Genomic DNA, 17,228 nt, shown 5'->3' with positions numbered 1-17,228 from the left:
AGGCCAGCCCAGATGCCAGCTTACAGATAAATGGTGGTTGTTTCGGGGCAGTGAGTGCCTTATTGTAGCAAAACCTGATTCATACATGCTTCTATATCCCTTCTTTCTTGAATTTCAGGCAAAGCAAAAAGCATGACTTAAAACTGTCCATTGAACAAACAAGTGCACAGAAACATGGGAAAGATAAATAATGGGGTTGGGGTGATCTTTGTTTTATCCTCTATGCTTTTTGGAGTTTACTAAATTTTCTAAAATAATGGTACAGAGTTCCCCCACTCAGGGCTGGATAGGGACCCCCATTCTCTGGGCCAGGGTGAGTTTGGAAATGAAATCCTCATCTCTAGGCACAAGTAGGCCGCCCTTTCCAGGCCATACCCTCTGGTCTCTAGCAAGGTCATGAACAAAGCAACCCTAAATGTTTTGGGTAGCTCCACCTTGAGTAGGAAGCACACAGCCTAATCCCTTCCCTGAGGCAAAAACTGCAAAGACCTAATACTATATATACCCGTAGACTAAGGACCCATGCAGGAGACTTGGGTCTTTCCCTTTACCAGAAGTTCTGGTGCTTTTCACTCTTTCTGTATTCTTTTCTGTCTAATAAAAACCTATCTTACCATTGATCTGTGGTCTGTGGGTTCATTCTTTGAATCCCTGAGACCAATGTTCTACTGAAGAAAGAAATTCTGGTAACAATATCACTTACAATCTTTTAAAAACAATAATTAAAAAAGAGCCAGCATGCTTGGGAAGTTTCTTCTGGCTATCTTTTAACTATTACTCAGCAAAGTCTGATGTGACACAAACGCTTTCCACATGGCTAGGGTGTAAAAGACAGGTACATCAAGGAGATGGCTGGCTTCATTCATCCCAGAGCCATTGGTTCTGGTGGGAGTCTCATTACAAAGGCCTACATGGTGGACATCTATGCTGTGAAACGTTTCCATCTAACTGAGTCTCCACTGGAGTGTCAACTCATTTATTCCTTGGCTCTTGTAGTCTATCTTCTGCACCCTTGTGTGGACGATGAGTTTTAGCAGAATCCTTTGTGCAGGTTGCAGTGATTAGGAATGCAGAAATCTGGGCCTAGAGATATGCCAGTGTGGTAAATATCTCCTGTTCATCCTCTGGATCCATTCTTGCCCAAGCCATGGAAAGCTAACATGTATGGACTAAATTAATGGCTTCTAAATGCGTTCAGCCAGTGGGGGATACCAGTAGGAATTTAGAAGGAAAGAGCAGAGTGAAGTTGGGATATTTATTCCCCCAGCTCTCATCCTGCAAGTTCACTGAGGTCTGGGTTCCCCCCCAAATCCAAGGGAGCCCTAAACATACCACCAGTCTCTATCTCCAGATTCTGGTAGCTAGTTAACTGTCTCCTTCAGGCATGGGGTAGCCATCAGAGTGGTTTCATTCTGGAGCAGTGCACTAGTCCTTGTGACCTATACCTTATGATTTTTCTACATCTGTCCACACTTTTATAAATGCTCCTCAGGTTACCCAAGTGGAGTAGGTCATCTGTCTCCTGCAGAGGCTCTCACCTGCAGACATGCGTGTCCACAGAAACAGGCTGGACACAGGCCTTTTCTTTTTTTCTGCCACAAAAATAGGAGTGTGGCAGAAAAAGAAAAGAAAATTTCCATAGTTTCTTTTACTTCCTACACTCATTGTCAAGGAGGCAAATTATCCATCCAACTCAGGTCACAGTTTATTCTGACTAACAGGATGACACAGAGGGCAAGTTGGCAATTTCCTTTTTGTAAGCCTTCTGGGAAGAGTGGTGGGTGACTTGTGACTAAGAAAATTAGAATTATGAGAAAGCATTCGTAAGAGAATTATGTCCATGACAGATGAAGTGACAAGGCAAACTGTGGAGGGGCCAAACATGAAAATCTTACCCGGCCATCACTTGTCAGGAGGATGGAGTCACTCTTTATGTCCCTATGAATCACTCCTTGGTTGTGAAGGTAGGAAAGCGCTCTCAGAACTGACAGACAGACAGTAGCTATCTGTTCTTCATTCATTCTGGAAAGGAAATAACATTTATGGAGTAAGGCAGGTTTGAGATTGTCTTTAAAATGCTCAAGAGAGGCGGCTCTCATGGATTCTGGCAAGCTAGTCTGTGCTCTCCAGCCTATATCTGGAAAATCTACAGGCAATTGAAAGGAAGGTTTTGGGAACTGATTGTCAGAACGAAGGATTGGCACCGAGGATGACAGGGGTCAAGCATGAGTCAAGCTATTTATAAGTCAAGGAAAGAGATGGCTCTTGGTCAGCTTTGGAGCCAATATACAAATGCACTTCCATGAACTCTTATAGATAATGCCTTAGGCACTGACAACCCCCTGGGGTCCCACTGAGAAAGCACAATGAAGAAGCAGGCCAAGTTCCAGGTGTGGCTACTGGGTGATCTTGAAAAGTCCTTTTACCTTTGTCCAGTCTCTTTTTCCTCATCTTGGACATAGGGACAGCCACTTTGGATTTCTAAGCTCTACCTTTGAGGCTCATCCTACTTCCCCTTCACCTCTCTCTCTTTCTTTCAGGAACTGGAGGGTTTTGTGACTTCAGGTCTGATCTGTCAAAAGGAGATTGGACCTAGGAAGTTTTTATTAACTGAGTTGCGAATGGAGAGTACTTTAATACATGGACCCTGGGAAGGAGAAAGGAAGCAGAGCTCTGGGTGTGTTCTCCCACATTTCATTTGCACCCTGCTGGAGACGATGTTTCAGGCTTCAGGGGAGGAGACTGAGCTTAGATGATCTCACGGTTTCCCAGCTAAGAAAGTGGCCAGGTCATGATTCAAATTTCACTTTTTTTGAGTTGGAAAGTTGTGCTTTCCCACATAGCCTCTCTCCCTCACTGCCTTCACCATCCAAAGGCTGGATTTTCCTCATGAGTGAGCTAGTTCAGCTATTGTGTGTGTGTGTGTGGGGGAGTTAGGTGAGAATTAATGGGCAGCAAGGGGCTACTGTAGGTGCCCACAAAATGACTCATTTAGGCATCAGGCTAACTCATCTGTGTATAAAACTTCCTCCCTATTACAGAGATATTCGGAGGCCCAAGTGAAACAACAAACGGGAAGAAAACAGCCCTTGAAACAAACTATCATGCAGAGGGGAGTCAGGAGAGAGAGACCTGTAATTGACCACAGATTAAATTTAAAAACCACCTTGGGAAACTCCAACAACCCCAGATAAATCTTAGCCCAGCAGGACAAGGAGATGGATGGCCTTGAACTTGTGTTTCAGTCTTGTTGATGCCAGAAAATCCTGCTTGGATAATGCTGGGATTCAAAAGTAATGTCTAAAGGAGATGGCCAATTAGGAGAGCATTGAAGGTATAAAGTGATAGGTATAAATAAATACACTCTTCCCTACAGCAGCAAAATTTATCTCATACAAAGTCAGGTAAGAAGAAATGTTCTTGCCTGAAGCAGAGAGGAAATGGACAACTTGTGTTCTAGGTTTTGTGCTCAGTGTGTTGGTCATGGTGCTGGATTGTTTTCGGATAATGATTCTCACATGTTCCAAGAGCACATCCCTCAGAGGTTTACAGCATCAGCATTAGGGGGAAAGGTCAAATATACCTCAAAACTAATTCAGGACCAAGAAGAACTGTCATTAGTAAAGCTCACTGCTCTTGAATTCCATGACACTTGAGTTATTTGAAGCAGGCATAAAGATTCTTTGCACATCGACTATACCAAAAATTAATTGAATCAACCCTTAATCACTAACTGAGAGATGACCTTTAACTGGAACATGTGACAAATGCTACTGGTTCCTAATTCAATGCCTTCAAAATTAGCCCAAACAATTGAGAAATGGCTGTTGCTTTCCTACTTCTACAGGAAACAAGCCTGGTATGGGATAAAAATGTTTCAGTTTTGGAGTCTAATCCAGATTCAAATACTGTCTTTGTCGCTTGTTAAATGTGTGGTCTTGACAAACAAACTCTTCTTCCCTGAGTCACAGCTCCATCATCTGACCAACAAGCACACCCATACCTGCCTCATAGAGATGTGTGATGGTTGAATGTGTTGATCTATGTATGAAGAACCTGGCAGTGCTTGGCCAGGTTTCCTTTCCCTTCTGAAACCCTTTGTCTCATATTCATGGAGAAAAAGCAGCGTACTCTATCCACTGCAGAATTTGCCAATGATTTCTTGGTATCTTGCCTTCGGCCTATAGTGGTTTATCTGGGCCCACTTTGGCTTTGGGTGCCATTTCAATAACATCAGTTAATATTCAATCCATCTTCCTCATGACAATTCTCTTAACTCTTTGGCATTTTATTTACCAGCAAGACCAAACTTAAATGGTAACACACTGTTTTATATGTTCCTTAGAACCTTGCTTCTCCAAGTGTGGTCTATGAATCAGAAGCATTTGCACTCCCTGGGAACTTATTAGAAATGCAACCCTTATGCTTCACTCTATTCAATCAGGATATGCATTTTCAGAAGCTCATCGGTGATCTGTACACACACTGAAATTGGAGAAGCATCGTTTTAACACACTCGTTCCTCTGCTTTCAAGGCCCCTTTGAGTTGACTCTAGAACTGAAACATTTTTATGTTAGTATTCATCTGTCACAACCCCTCTCAGATATCACCTTGTATTAAAAGTCTTTCCTGCTGTTACCTGGTAGACACATTCAAGCATTCTTCTATGGTACTTACAAACATCTTCCTAATTCTGCACAGGTATAATCTCATACTTATTTCTCATCTGTGACTGCCTTGAGTGGGGTGATATATCTGAGCCATATTCATTTGTATCTTCTGTATCCCCAGCACTTAGGAAAGAGCCTGACACATAAAAGTTCCTCAATAAATACTTAATAAAATGACAAGAACCAATTCCTCAGGGAGGCAAATAGCTGAAGTAACTGGTAATTAACCATTGTTACCTGCGAGACTATTTTAAGACAGAATTGAAGAATTTCTCTCTTGTGTAGGATCATTATTCTGACATAAACCATTGACTGATCCTCTATTTGCCCTTCCTTCCCAGGTCCCCTTGGTGGCACCGGCACACAGAAAGACCAAGGCAACCCAGGAGAGCAAACCTCAGTTTTAAAACTCTGCGGAGGTGATGAGAAGTTCTATTACTTGCCACTGAAACATCATCCTCAGCATTTTGCTGATTTTAAATCAATGGGTAAATGACTTTCTGAGGGCAGGGAGAATGCTAATTGAATGAACGAGCGATTCATGCATGATGTAATGGCATTCTGGGGAATATAGTGGAAGGGGCAGGGGTGTTCCCTGACTCCAAAGTAATGTCAATTTATGAAGAGTTCATAAAGATGGCCAGTGAGGTTTTACCCTGGAGGAGAAAAATAAATACCTTGAGTTATAAAGAGACATACCTGGTGTGTGTGACAATGTCTGTCAAGGCACCACCTTCTAGAAACTCCATCACCACCCAGAGCTCATCACCAACAAGGTAGCTGTTGTACATGTCAACCACATTGTCATGGTGGTAATCCCGCATTATCACAACCTGGATGAATGGGAAGGATACTTTTTGACTTGTGAAGGTGAAATTTGGCTTTTGGTTCTGTTGTGATTGTGTAATAGTATTACAATTACAATTACAATTGATTGAGAGGTATTGATTACAGGAGGATTTGTTCAGGAAGATACTATAGACAAAAAGTATTAAGTATAGCAAGTAGAAAAGAAATCAAGTTAGTAAATTCATGAGAAAATGGCAGGTCAACCAGAAGAGACAGAGAGAGACAGACAGAAATAAAAATAGGCATAACCATAGCAAAGTTTGCATTTACAGGAGGGAGTTTAGTTGACTGTTTTGGGGGGGGGGTATGATCAGATATCCCTAAGGCTTTCCTTCAGCATGCACTGTCCACACTCCACTGCTGGTTACTCTAACGAAGGGGTACCAACTAATGGTTAAATGAGTGAATGGTGGGTGATTCCCATAAGTGAACAAAGTAAATACTTATTAGGGGTTGGGTTACATGAGAACAACTTAACTTCTTTTGGGGAGAAAGCATGGGTTGACCCTGAGAGAGGTTTGGGCCCAATACAAAAGAATACATCTTGAAGGTAAAAATAAAGATGATGTAGGCATAAAAAATGCTGATGAGCTTGCTGACTAGAGACAGCTTCCAGGAGTCGCTGCCTCATGGCTGCTTCAACTTGAGTTTTCAGAGTTAGTGTTAAATAATAAACTATAGAGCTGTTTATCTTTATCATATCACCTTGTCTGTTCTGACATTATAGTTTGGGAAATAAATCCCAGAAATCAGAAATAGTGGGCTGGGACGATGTTGAAGTCCACTCGCCCTCTCTGAGGGAGCTAGAGATGCATGCAGGTCACCTGGGGCTTTATTTGAGCCACAAGGAAGAGGGGTCCAAAATTATTATAGCTGAGTGCATTTGCACCGTGTTTATTTATGGATTAAACGATTTCTGCACACTTTTGAGAGAAGGAGAATGCTCAAAAAAGAAAGTCAAACAGGTCAAGCGGCCACAGATGGTCCTGGGAGTTAGGAGGTGTGGTTTGTAAGCCCTTCGCTGGAGACTGACATAGTAATCTGACATTGACATCCTGACTTGATCTCGTTAGGGCTTAGATTCCCATCTGCGAAAACTCATCTCTCTCCCTAACTTTCTCATGAAACTATTAAAGAGATACCTACTCCAAGACTCTGTGTTTCCTAACACAGTTCCTTCTGTTTTCCAACCTATTTTAGAGCTCTTAAATGATAAGTATAAAAGGTAGTTGAGAAAGTGGAAGGATATGAACAACAAATGTATGGAAAAGGCTTAATAATTTAATACATCAAGAGCTCTTGTACATCGAAAAAAACCAAATACTACCACCTTAATTTAACACTGTGCAAAGGACATATTATTTGATAAAGGAATAAAAATGGCCTATGTACATATAAAAATAAATTCAGCCTCACTAATAATACAAGTCCGAATTAAAACAGTAAAGCTTGTTCACGTCTATCATATGAAGGGAAATTACATGAAAATCTGTGTGATATTAAGGAGGGTGAAACAAGATTATTGGTGAAGGTCCAAATTGGTACTGACTTTCTGGAAATTAACACTATGGTTCTTCTCAGAAAACTTATGTATCATTTGATCTGTTTATTCCGCTTCTAGGAAATCTAAGAAAATTATCAGATATAAGGCCAAAGACTTAACCTGTAATAACATTCACTGAAAATTTTAAAAGTGACAGATTGGAAACAAAATAAATTAGAGACTGGTTTAATAAATTTGATACCTATACATGATAGAAGATTATTAGACTATTAAAATGGTGTTTCTGACACATCATTAAGAAAATGTTCATTATCTTATTTTATATCACTAAATGTAAATAATTGATAGCCAATATATTTATTTTGTTATAAATATAACGTGTGTAATATATTTTATATTAATTTTTACAATATTAACTTACTGTTAATAATACCTGAAAATTAGAAAGTTACCAGCTGATAGAGGGCACCAAAATAATGTATACACATTTTTTTTAAAATTGTTGGGGATTCATTGAGGGTACAAGAAACCAGGTTTGTATACACATTTTAAGAAAGGAAAAAACTGTATTAAAATTGAAACACTCAACATATACTAATATCATTTTATCTTGTATGTTGTAGCTCTTGTGATTGCAGAAGTCAAATGTGACTCATTGCAATTTTAATACTGTTTTTTTCTTTCATAAAAAGCATATACACGTTTTGGGCATCTTATGTGTGTACATACACACTACATATATATAATTATCCCAAATTAAAAAAAAAAAAGATAGAAAAATATAGAAAGGAAACCCTGGAATATGAATGTAGCCTGTTGCTTGGTTGTGAGATTATGTGGGACATTTCCTAGACTTCTCCTATTTTCTACAGAAAGCACTTGTTATTTTCATAGTTGGAAAAAAATCTTAAAGTTCTTATAGAGTAATAGTCTCCTGGTAAACTGACCCCTGTTTAACTCTTGTGTTAAAAAAAAAAAGTTGCCTACAGAGAATACATATGGTGCCGCACTGGTGTGACCTGTGTACAGACGGCTGTAAACGGAGCAGCAGGAGGCCTGGGAGTCGCCCGGCTGGACGAGCTGGAGCTCCAGGTCTGCAGCCCACCTGCCCTGTGCTCTTGGGCGAGTCACTTAGCCTGTCTGAGTCCAGCTTTCCTTGCTGACTAAATGCTGATAGCATCACTGTCTGAGAGGGCTGTTGTGAGGACCGAACCGGATTATGTTCAGCACAGGCTGATACTCACGACTACCTCTTTATCAGCCGTGCATGGACACACAGAAAAGGACTCGAAGGGGACGTTACGAGGATGCCGTAGCATTTCTGTCTTTGTATTTGCTTTTCTAATGTCCTAAAATGTATACAGATGTGCTCAGACATCCGAAGGGCATGTCACAGGGGAGGAGAGAGGCTGACCCCAGCACACCAGGAGGGAGAGGCTGACCCCAGCACACCAGGAGGAGAGAGGCTGACCCCTGCACCCCAGGAGGAGAGAGGCTGACCCCAGCACACTAGGAGGGAGAAGCTGACCCCTGCACCCCAGGAGGAGAGAGGCTGACCCCAGCACACCAGGAGGGAGAGAGGCTGACCCCAGCACACCAGGAGGAGAGAGGCTGACCCCCGCACCCCAGGAGGAGAGAGGCTGACCCCAACACACCAGGAGGGAGAGAGGCTGACCCCAGCACACCAGGAGGGAGAGAGGCTGACCCCAGCACACCAGGAGGGAGACAGGCTGACCCCAGCACAGCAGGAGGGAAAGGGGCTGACCCCCGCACACCAGGAGGAGAGAGGCTGACCCCAGCACACCAGGAGGGAGAGAGGCTGACCCCAGCACAGCAGGAGGGAAAGGGGCTGACCCCCGCACACCAGGAGGAGAGAGGCTGACCCCAGCACACCAGGAGGAGAGAGGCTGACCCCAGCACACCAGGAGGAGAGAGGCTGACCCCAGCACACCAGGAGGGAGAGGCCGGCCCCAGCACACCAGGAGGGAGAGAGGCTGACCCCAGCACACCAGGAGGGAGAGAGGCCAACCCCAGCACACCAGGAGGGAGAGGCTGACCTCAGCACACCAGGAGGGAGAGAGGCTGACCCCAGCACACCAGGAGGGAGAGGGGCTGACCCCAGCACACCAGGTATTTACCTCGTTGAAAAGCAGTTCTCGCCTCTGCTGCTTGCGGAGGTCCATTTTCTTGACGGCGACTTGCTTCCCCGTGTGTTTCTCGGTGGCGATGCACACAATGCCAGTAGACCCTTCCCCGATTTTGATGAAGTTGTCCAAGTACTCCCTGGGGTCTCCTGGGCTGACCACCAGCTGCAGGGCCGCCCGGAACTGTTCGTGGGACACCCTGGAGGGCTGCTGGTCCGAGGAGGAGCCCCAGCTGGGCGGCGGGTAGGTGCTGGACGCGATGCTGAGCGAGCTCAGGTAGGAGGCGGTGGAGACGTACTGCGAGCCGCTCTGCAGCGACGGCTGCTGGTACAGGCTGGCTTTGTGGTACCCGGATGGATACTGGTGGCTGCTGGAGGAATAGCCTGCTTTGCTTTGACTTTGAGGTAGTTTGGCGGGGCCCCTGGGGTAGGTGTCGGACCCTGACAGTGGAGGGCTGAGGACCATCTGTGCTCGGTCGTAATCCACCTGAGAAGAGAGACAGGGGTGGAGACATGTCACACGCTGGACCTGCAGGCTCCAGCCAGTGGGGCAGAGAGCCCACCTACAGCTGGCAGAACGAAGGTCACCAGGAGGTGAGGAAAGGACCTGGGCGGCCACCCCCAGGACTGGCTACCGCAGAAGGACCTTTCCCTACTCATGTGCACCACAGGAAGAGGGTTAACTCCTGTGTCTTATCCCAGGCACACGTGCTGTGTAAACCCTGTTTTCTCCTTAAGGAATGAAAAGCCTCATTCGTCATTAAAGGACATGAGTCTTCAGCTATCATTTTGGGGAGAACTTTCAAGGGTAGGAGGCCTTTCCCCCCTGCTTCTGGGCTCGCCTGCTAGAAGGGTGTATGTAGCCTGCGTGCACCTGACACAGCAGGAAGACGCGGCCGCCCGGGCTAAGCAGCTCTTGCTTCGGTGTGGACGGGAAGGCAAACACCAGCTGGGTTCTCACCAAGTAAGCACAGACAGGACTGAGAGGGACCTAACTTTGCAGGGGTGCTTGTGAAAGGGAAGTTTGGCCAGTTTGCAGAAACCCTCGAAGGGAACATTCCACTCTGATTTTGAAGGGTGGAAAGAGGAAATTTAGTGGAGGAGACTGGGGAAGGCAGGGAAGCTGAGGAGGGGTCATCAATCAGGAAGAAGCTCTGGCCACCCCTGGCTTGACTGGGGCGGGATGCAAATATGCCACAGTATGTCATGTGCTGTGTGCTCTCTGCCCAGGCAGAAAACGCTAATCAATGGATGAACTTTTCTCTTCCTTCCTTCCTTCTGTAAGATCATGAGGACGATACACGGAGCTGGCTACAAAGAAAGTAATCAAATCATTTTTTGATTGGACCTCAGGCTCTTTCTTGACACAATGTCCCAGGAAGTCTCTGTCACTCCACTGGGAAGTTTCAAAATGACATGATCTTCTCCCCCTCCTCCACCACCAAGGATCTGCTCTAATATGGCAGCTACTGGCTGCATGTGGCTACTTAAAGGCAATAAAAATGAAATAGAATAAAATAAAAAATTCAGTTCTTCAGTCATACTAAGTGACACATTAAGAACTCAATAGCGACTAGGTCACATAGCACACATGTAGAACATTTGACCACTGCAGGAAAGTCTATCGGACAGCCATGTTCTAGATGGATTGATGTGTATATTCATTCATTCAGTCCACAAATAAGATTTGAGCTACTGTTACGTGCTAAGCATCATTTCAGGTGCTAGGAGGTGGGAGGGCCGGCCGCATGGCCAGCAATGCTGCCGTTTCAGCCTCAAGAACACCACACTCTACTCAGGTGAATCCACCACTGCAGACACCCTTCACGCCAACCAGAAGGCACAGAGCAGCTGCGAATGGGACCCCATCCCGGTCACACTACAGAGAGAACAGACGACCTTGAGGTGCGTATTAGGGATGACTGCTGACTCTGTAGTGAAATCAGCCTCTCAGAGCCTGTCTTCTTATCTATACAATGGAGTAAAGTAATATCCACTTCCTTACGTCATTGTGAATTCTAATGGATTGAACGTGTATCGGAATGTTCAAATGGTGACTGGCCAACAAATTCTGAGTGGAGTTATATAGAGTGTTATATATAAAGTGCTTAGTACAGTAGTGGGAATGTAAAGGAAAATAAATAGTGACCACAATATTAATAAACTAGCATTTATTACAGTTGTACAAGGTACCTGTGGCATATACACGGTGTCCATAAAGTTTGTGTGCAATTTAAAATAGTTTTCTACACCCTGTATATCCCTATACATTGATTGTCAAAACAATAGGGTAAAGTGGCTTTAATTATAGTATACAGGTATTGAACACTGTATAATTATGATATTATATTCAAAAAGAAGGTTATGTTTTTCTTTTTTTTGGTATAGTGACGTGGCATCATGGCTCATAGTGACTTCAAATTTCCAGGCTTAAACAATTCTCTTGCCTCAGCCTCCCAGTAGCTGGGACTATAGGCACCTGCCACAATGCCCAGCCATTTTTTGTTGCAGTTGTCATTGTTGTTTTAGCTGGCCTGGGCCAGATTTGAACCCGCCAGCCTCGATGTATGTGGCTGGCGCTGTAACCACTGAGCTTATCTTTTTCTAAGCTTGTGTTTGTGCTACACAAGAAAAACATATGTGTGTGTGTATGTGTGTATACAATGGAAGTGGGGAGAGAGAAGTGTCAGTGTAAATTAAACAATTGGATTCTCCCTATAAATTAAACTTGAGATTAGCCAAGACCAGGCAAGTCAGCTAGGCCAGAGTGTGAAGAGAAACAGAGTCTTCAGATTTGATTTTTGAAAACGTGTCCCGGGAGCCATCATGTGCCATTATCTTCCCGTGTCTTCCTTGGAGGATTTGCTCTTGCACTTTCAATGAAACTGAATTCATTCCCCAAATGCATGTAGAACTGATCTCTGAAGATACATTCAGAGCAGAAAAGCTGTATCCTGCAGGAATCCTATACACTCTTCCCACTGCGTTCAGCTACTTTTCTTCCTTATCGTCTGTCAGTGGGGTTATCAGCGTCCACCCTTCACAGCCGGCATGTGGCACAACAGCGGAGAGGCAAGGAAGGCAGCCTGCGCCAAGGGGGCAATTTCCAGTTAAAGAAGGAAGGCCGAGTTGTTTTCTGGGAACTAAGTATCTCCGAAATTAGGTCGTTGAGACGCAAAGATGCTATTTTCTTGCTGCTAGTAAGAGGCACGTATGCTTAAAAATGAAGAACAATGGCTATCACAAAAGATGGTCTTCAGAGCCAGACGCAGGTGCACCACCAAAGGAGAAGTAACTGTTCGCCTCAGGTGAGAGAACACGGGGTGTTCCCTCGGTGGACAGATAGCTGAATCTGTGAAGGAGAAATGCGTGGGGACCCTGCTTGGGCCCTCGGTTGGATTGTCACCCAACTGCAGGTTCCATGATGGTACATATTACTTGTGATATCCTTGTGACAGGCCTCACTCTTTTTACTCTGGCGATCAAGCAGATTTATCCCAATCTGTGGTTGATAAAACTGAAGTACAAGGAGATAAAACTGTCCCCAAATAATCCAAGGGAAATGGCTCTGTGCTCCCAAGAAGATTATATACCCCAGTTCTTCTGCCTGCTCAGTCCCCACTCCTAGGGGGAGGGCATCTGACACACCAGCCCCACAGGCCTGTGTTTTTGGCTGCTTTGGCATTTCTGCTATGATTTGTCACCTTTCTGTTCCATATGATCAAGGCTGGTGTGCACCTTCCTCATTAAAACGCACTGGGCTTCCCCCGGGAGACAAAGTCAGGCCCTGTTCCATGTCTATCCTTGCAGGAGTAGCAAATACCAGTGTTAATAATGGTGTTTGATTCTTGCCGAGCGCTTTCCACCATCTAGGCACTGTTCTGCATACTCTGTGTACACTGCTGCCTCGAGGTAGACAATTAAATAGGCCCCATAATTCTTCCATTTTATAAATAAGACTGGGGCAAGGTGGGTGTAAGTAGGTCACGCAAAGTTCCCAAAGCTACTAAGAAAGTAGAGCCTAGCATTCAAATCCAGAGTCATTTCAGCATTTGGGCTCTTGGTAAGTTCACAGGGCTGGGATTCAATGACAAGAGGGAACGTGGTCAGGACAGAGGCAGCAGGGCAGGGAGCAGAAACTGCAGAGATAAAGCCTGGTCAGAGTGTTTCACTGGGGTCCAGATGTCTGAGCAGCCTGGAGCAAAATGCAAGAATTGGACCAGAACATGATGGATGATCAGTGCTAATGCCTGGGAGGTGGGGGAGGGAGGAAGAAAAATTGAGTTTTTGTTTGTTATTTTCTTTTTAACAGTCTTGGCTCAGAGAAATCAGCTCTAGATATACAACAAAAGAAATAGTCAGCACAGCAAAATGAGTTAATCATCTATTTATTTAATCATTTTCACTTTTCTTTTGGTCAAAGCAGAACTTTGCATTCAATTACAATATCCAGGCTTTCTTCTGTGTGTTCTTTCAAGAAAGAAAGCTCAAGCTTTTTTTCTGTGATGAGGCCTCCTTGCCCCTCCCCCCCCCATATGGCCCTTGGCCTTGGATAATTGCTTATTTACCTTGCCCTATGCTGTCTTTCTCCTGATTGCCTATATTTGGAAGTGGCTGAAACACAAATGATTACTTTCTCCAAAAATGAAAACTTTCTACTGTTTTATAAGCACGTTTTTGTGTATGGAAGAAAGACAGGCAAAGGGGTTGCCCATGAACTGTGCAATATTTCCTACAACTTGATTCATAAACACATTCTAGAAAAAGATAAGAGAAGGTTTGGAGTCCATGTGAGCATGCCTCTCTCTAGTCCTGTGAGAGGGACGTGGGCTCTGATCATTAGTGACATCATAATGCAGTGGACAGGACTAGTGAAAGGATAATATTTAATAAGTGAATCCAATGGATCCCCCATCATCCAGGATCCAAAGCCTTCCCAAAGGACATACGCATGTATTTGACCCCCACAGACCTTACAGCAGAGCACAGGTGCAGAGCAGGGGTGGTTAGGGAGGAGCTAAAACAACAAAGGGAGGCCACAAAGGCTTTCTCTCTACCCTTCTGAAGAGAACAGTCCTTGATCTTGTGAACAAGTAACTCCCTAGAAATGAGGCCATGATCTGCATATTTTAAGGGTGATTTCCATGTGGTAGTATGTATTAAGAGAAGACTAGGAGGGCCATTTTGCCAGTCATCACCCAGATGGCCACATTGCTTAGCTGCGGTGTTACGGGCCTACTAAATGTCATTTGGATACATTTTGAAAAAGAATTCTCTCTACAGGAATCTTTAGAAATACTAACAGAATGAATAAGCAGTCATGATTTCCCTCCTTTTGGAACTGGTTAATAACATACACTTATTTTTTAGTTTCCTGCCGTCTTTTAGTATACCATATAAATGAATTCTTAATGAAATGTGCTTTGTTTTCATCAGCATTCAAACCCTATCAGAAATTAAAAAGGGGGGAAGACTGTATTATAGATAGAAATAAGTAATTCCCAGTTAACAACTCAGGTGGACCACTCTTCCACAATGAGCACAACATCTCCAAGGATAGGGTCAGACACAGGCTTGCGATGTATCAAAATTATAAATAATTATAGCAGTGAATTCATTTAATCAATCAATTTCAGCAGCGGTGCGCTGGGGTGGACAGGGCATAAAACTCCACACAGCTATCAATTGCTCCGATTACAGCTGGCTGTCAGCCAGAATTCCCCTGATCCATGTTCGTTAAATGCACATTAATCTGAATTTGGCAGTGTAATCAAGGACCTAACTGAACTGTGAAATTGAATTCTGCAGGAGAACATCATTTGACCATTTTCTGCCAAGGCTGGAAAAAAAGGCTTGGTGAGGGAGGGTGGGAGAAAGAAGAGAAGGGGGAAAAGTCCCGCTGCAGCATCTGTTTGTCACCATGGCCTTCCGTCCTGATGACAGGGGGCGCAGCTAAATCGTGCTGGATGGGTGTGTGGGCGGGATGGCGGCGGCGAGACTCTGTGCCCACAGAATGAGGACGGGGGAGTTTTGTGAAGGATGGAGAGTTGCAGGGAACAAGAGGCTGTCAGTTCTAGTGCTTGAGAGTGATGTTCCATTACACCTCTTCTGGGGCCCAATAAAACAGAGACTGCTCATTTCAAAAGTGACAAAGCCAGACTGGGTGCTGCTTGCGTAAAGTGAACCCTAGCCCTCTATTACCTGGGCCTAGGATGGACATCTTCAATTGTCCTGACTCAAAGGAAAACATAATAGGATTAGCTTTGGCTTTGGGAAGGGCAAATGACTGCGTGTAGGAATTCTGGAGAGAATCACAAACTCCTGTTTTCTACCGTGAGGACTTGGAGACTGGCAGTTAGGGGAATGGGATTCATTAAATCCTGTGACAGGTGCACCCTTCTGGTTGTACTCTGTAATTCCCATTCTCCCTGCTATGGGCTGCACCGATGAGGGGCCGGCAGCCTGGCCCACGGCTGGGGGTCTCATGTGTCTCTTTTCTTGCATTTCCAGCCTCTGCTACTCCCGCCGAGGTGGTTGCTGTGCTGAGAGCTTCCGAGCTCCTGGACTGCAGGGTGTTGGGGAACTGTTCTGCCTCCAGCTGCGTCCCCATAAACTGTGGCTGCTGCTCCTGCTGGAGGTAAAACTTTGACTCATCCTGGCCATGGTTAGGATGGTTTCTCTGAGTTACTTACTTTCATTTACAGGATGGAGGGGACTATTTCATAGAGAATACTTTATATTCACCTTGGACAGGTGATGACGGGGTACAACACACACTGTGAGCTGCTGTTCAGTTTCAACGAAAGAGGCGAACATGCATTACCACTGCCAACCAGTGGTGTCTCCTGGGTCCAGGGGCACCTACAAAGTCAAGGCATCTCCTGATGGAGGGGGTTTAGGAAGAGGTTAAGTTCCAGGTGGCCAGACTCACTTGCTGGATTTCCAACATGCACGTAGCAGAAAGCCACGTACCGTGTTTAGAGTTTTTCAAGGGAATCTCACACAACTACTATACAGGATCCCTGCTAAGCATGTAGGAAACGATACCTTCTGACATAAAATCTGAAGAGGCATGTACTTCCCTGCCTGATGAAATATATGGCAAATGCACGCTAAGACAGTTCAGACAAGCAGCTCATGCCCTCTACAAATAGGCAAAGCTTCGTTAAAGGAGAAAATGAATAAATCTGTGACCCATTGGCTCAAGCATACGGGTATTTCAGGCTCTTCCTTCACCTCTGAATTGTCATATCCAATTAATCCCCTACAGACACTGCTCCAAACTCGACGAATGTATCCTCTGTTCAAGAGCAGCAAGACAGAGCAGATTATTCCCACCTGCAGTCCGTCACCGCAGCGACGGGGAGGGATTCTGCGCCTTTGGGGACTGGCTCACTGCCTGAGAATATTCAAATATGTCAGGCCCTCAGAGAGATGGGGACAGAGAATGCCAGGATAGATTCATTTCGCTTTTAATTTGGTAATGGGAAAGCCCGCTCATAATGACTAAAATATAATTTATTTTGAATGACAAGAGCATTCATGGGAAGATGTATCCATTCATATGCAAAGGACACTTAAAGCCCCTCATTAGAAGGGACAGATTATATCAATACTGCACTGAATCACCTCTCTTGGAAATTTTATGAGCCTTCGGGAACATTGTATAGGAGTCTATAGGTAAAGAAAGCAAATCAAAAGGCACTGATTCCATCATTATATTAAGGGATCATGTGCTTCTCTCTCTTTTTCTCTCTTAGATTTTTGGTGCAGTCGCCAGGCCTCACTAGCATTAGCATTTCATAGCCCATCGGGCTCCTAATGGATTTCTGACAGGTGTTCTGGGACCCTAAATAGAAAAGAAGTCATTCTTTATTCCTGGAGTTGTAGCTGAGTCTGGGCATAGCAAGTGCCACAAAGAACAGCAAATGATTAAATTATTGATGCAGGAAGACTCACATGGTTCAAGTGCTTTTTCCTTCCGGAGAAAGCAAACCGATAGCTCAGCAGTGAAAGCCGTGGAACTGTTGACCCCAGGAGGAAGGTCTGTGAAACTGCGCC

The 17,228-nt window shown here is 44.6% G+C and overlaps 1 protein-coding gene across 1 annotated transcript in view; it reads right to left on the bottom strand.

Annotated features, from left to right (window-relative positions):
* PAK5 (p21 (RAC1) activated kinase 5) overlaps window positions 1–17,228 on the bottom strand; it is a 109,389-nt gene that overhangs the window by 19,506 nt on the left and 72,655 nt on the right. Inside the window, exons 3-5 of the mRNA XM_003788014.2 lie at window positions 9,163–9,654; window positions 5,371–5,504; window positions 1,896–2,022 (exon numbers count right to left, since the gene is read on the bottom strand). Coding sequence (XP_003788062.1) covers window positions 1,896–2,022; window positions 5,371–5,504; window positions 9,163–9,654 — 753 coding nt within the window. The remainder of the gene's footprint in view (window positions 1–1,895; window positions 2,023–5,370; window positions 5,505–9,162; window positions 9,655–17,228) is intronic.

This window comes from Otolemur garnettii, unplaced genomic scaffold (genome assembly GCF_000181295.1).
Source record: "Otolemur garnettii isolate 467f Iridium unplaced genomic scaffold, OtoGar3 scaffold00025, whole genome shotgun sequence".
Taxonomy (NCBI): Eukaryota; Metazoa; Chordata; class Mammalia; order Primates; family Galagidae; genus Otolemur; species Otolemur garnettii.
The sequence above is the reverse complement of the archived record's forward strand: the minus strand, read 5'-3'. Positions and strand labels throughout refer to the sequence as shown.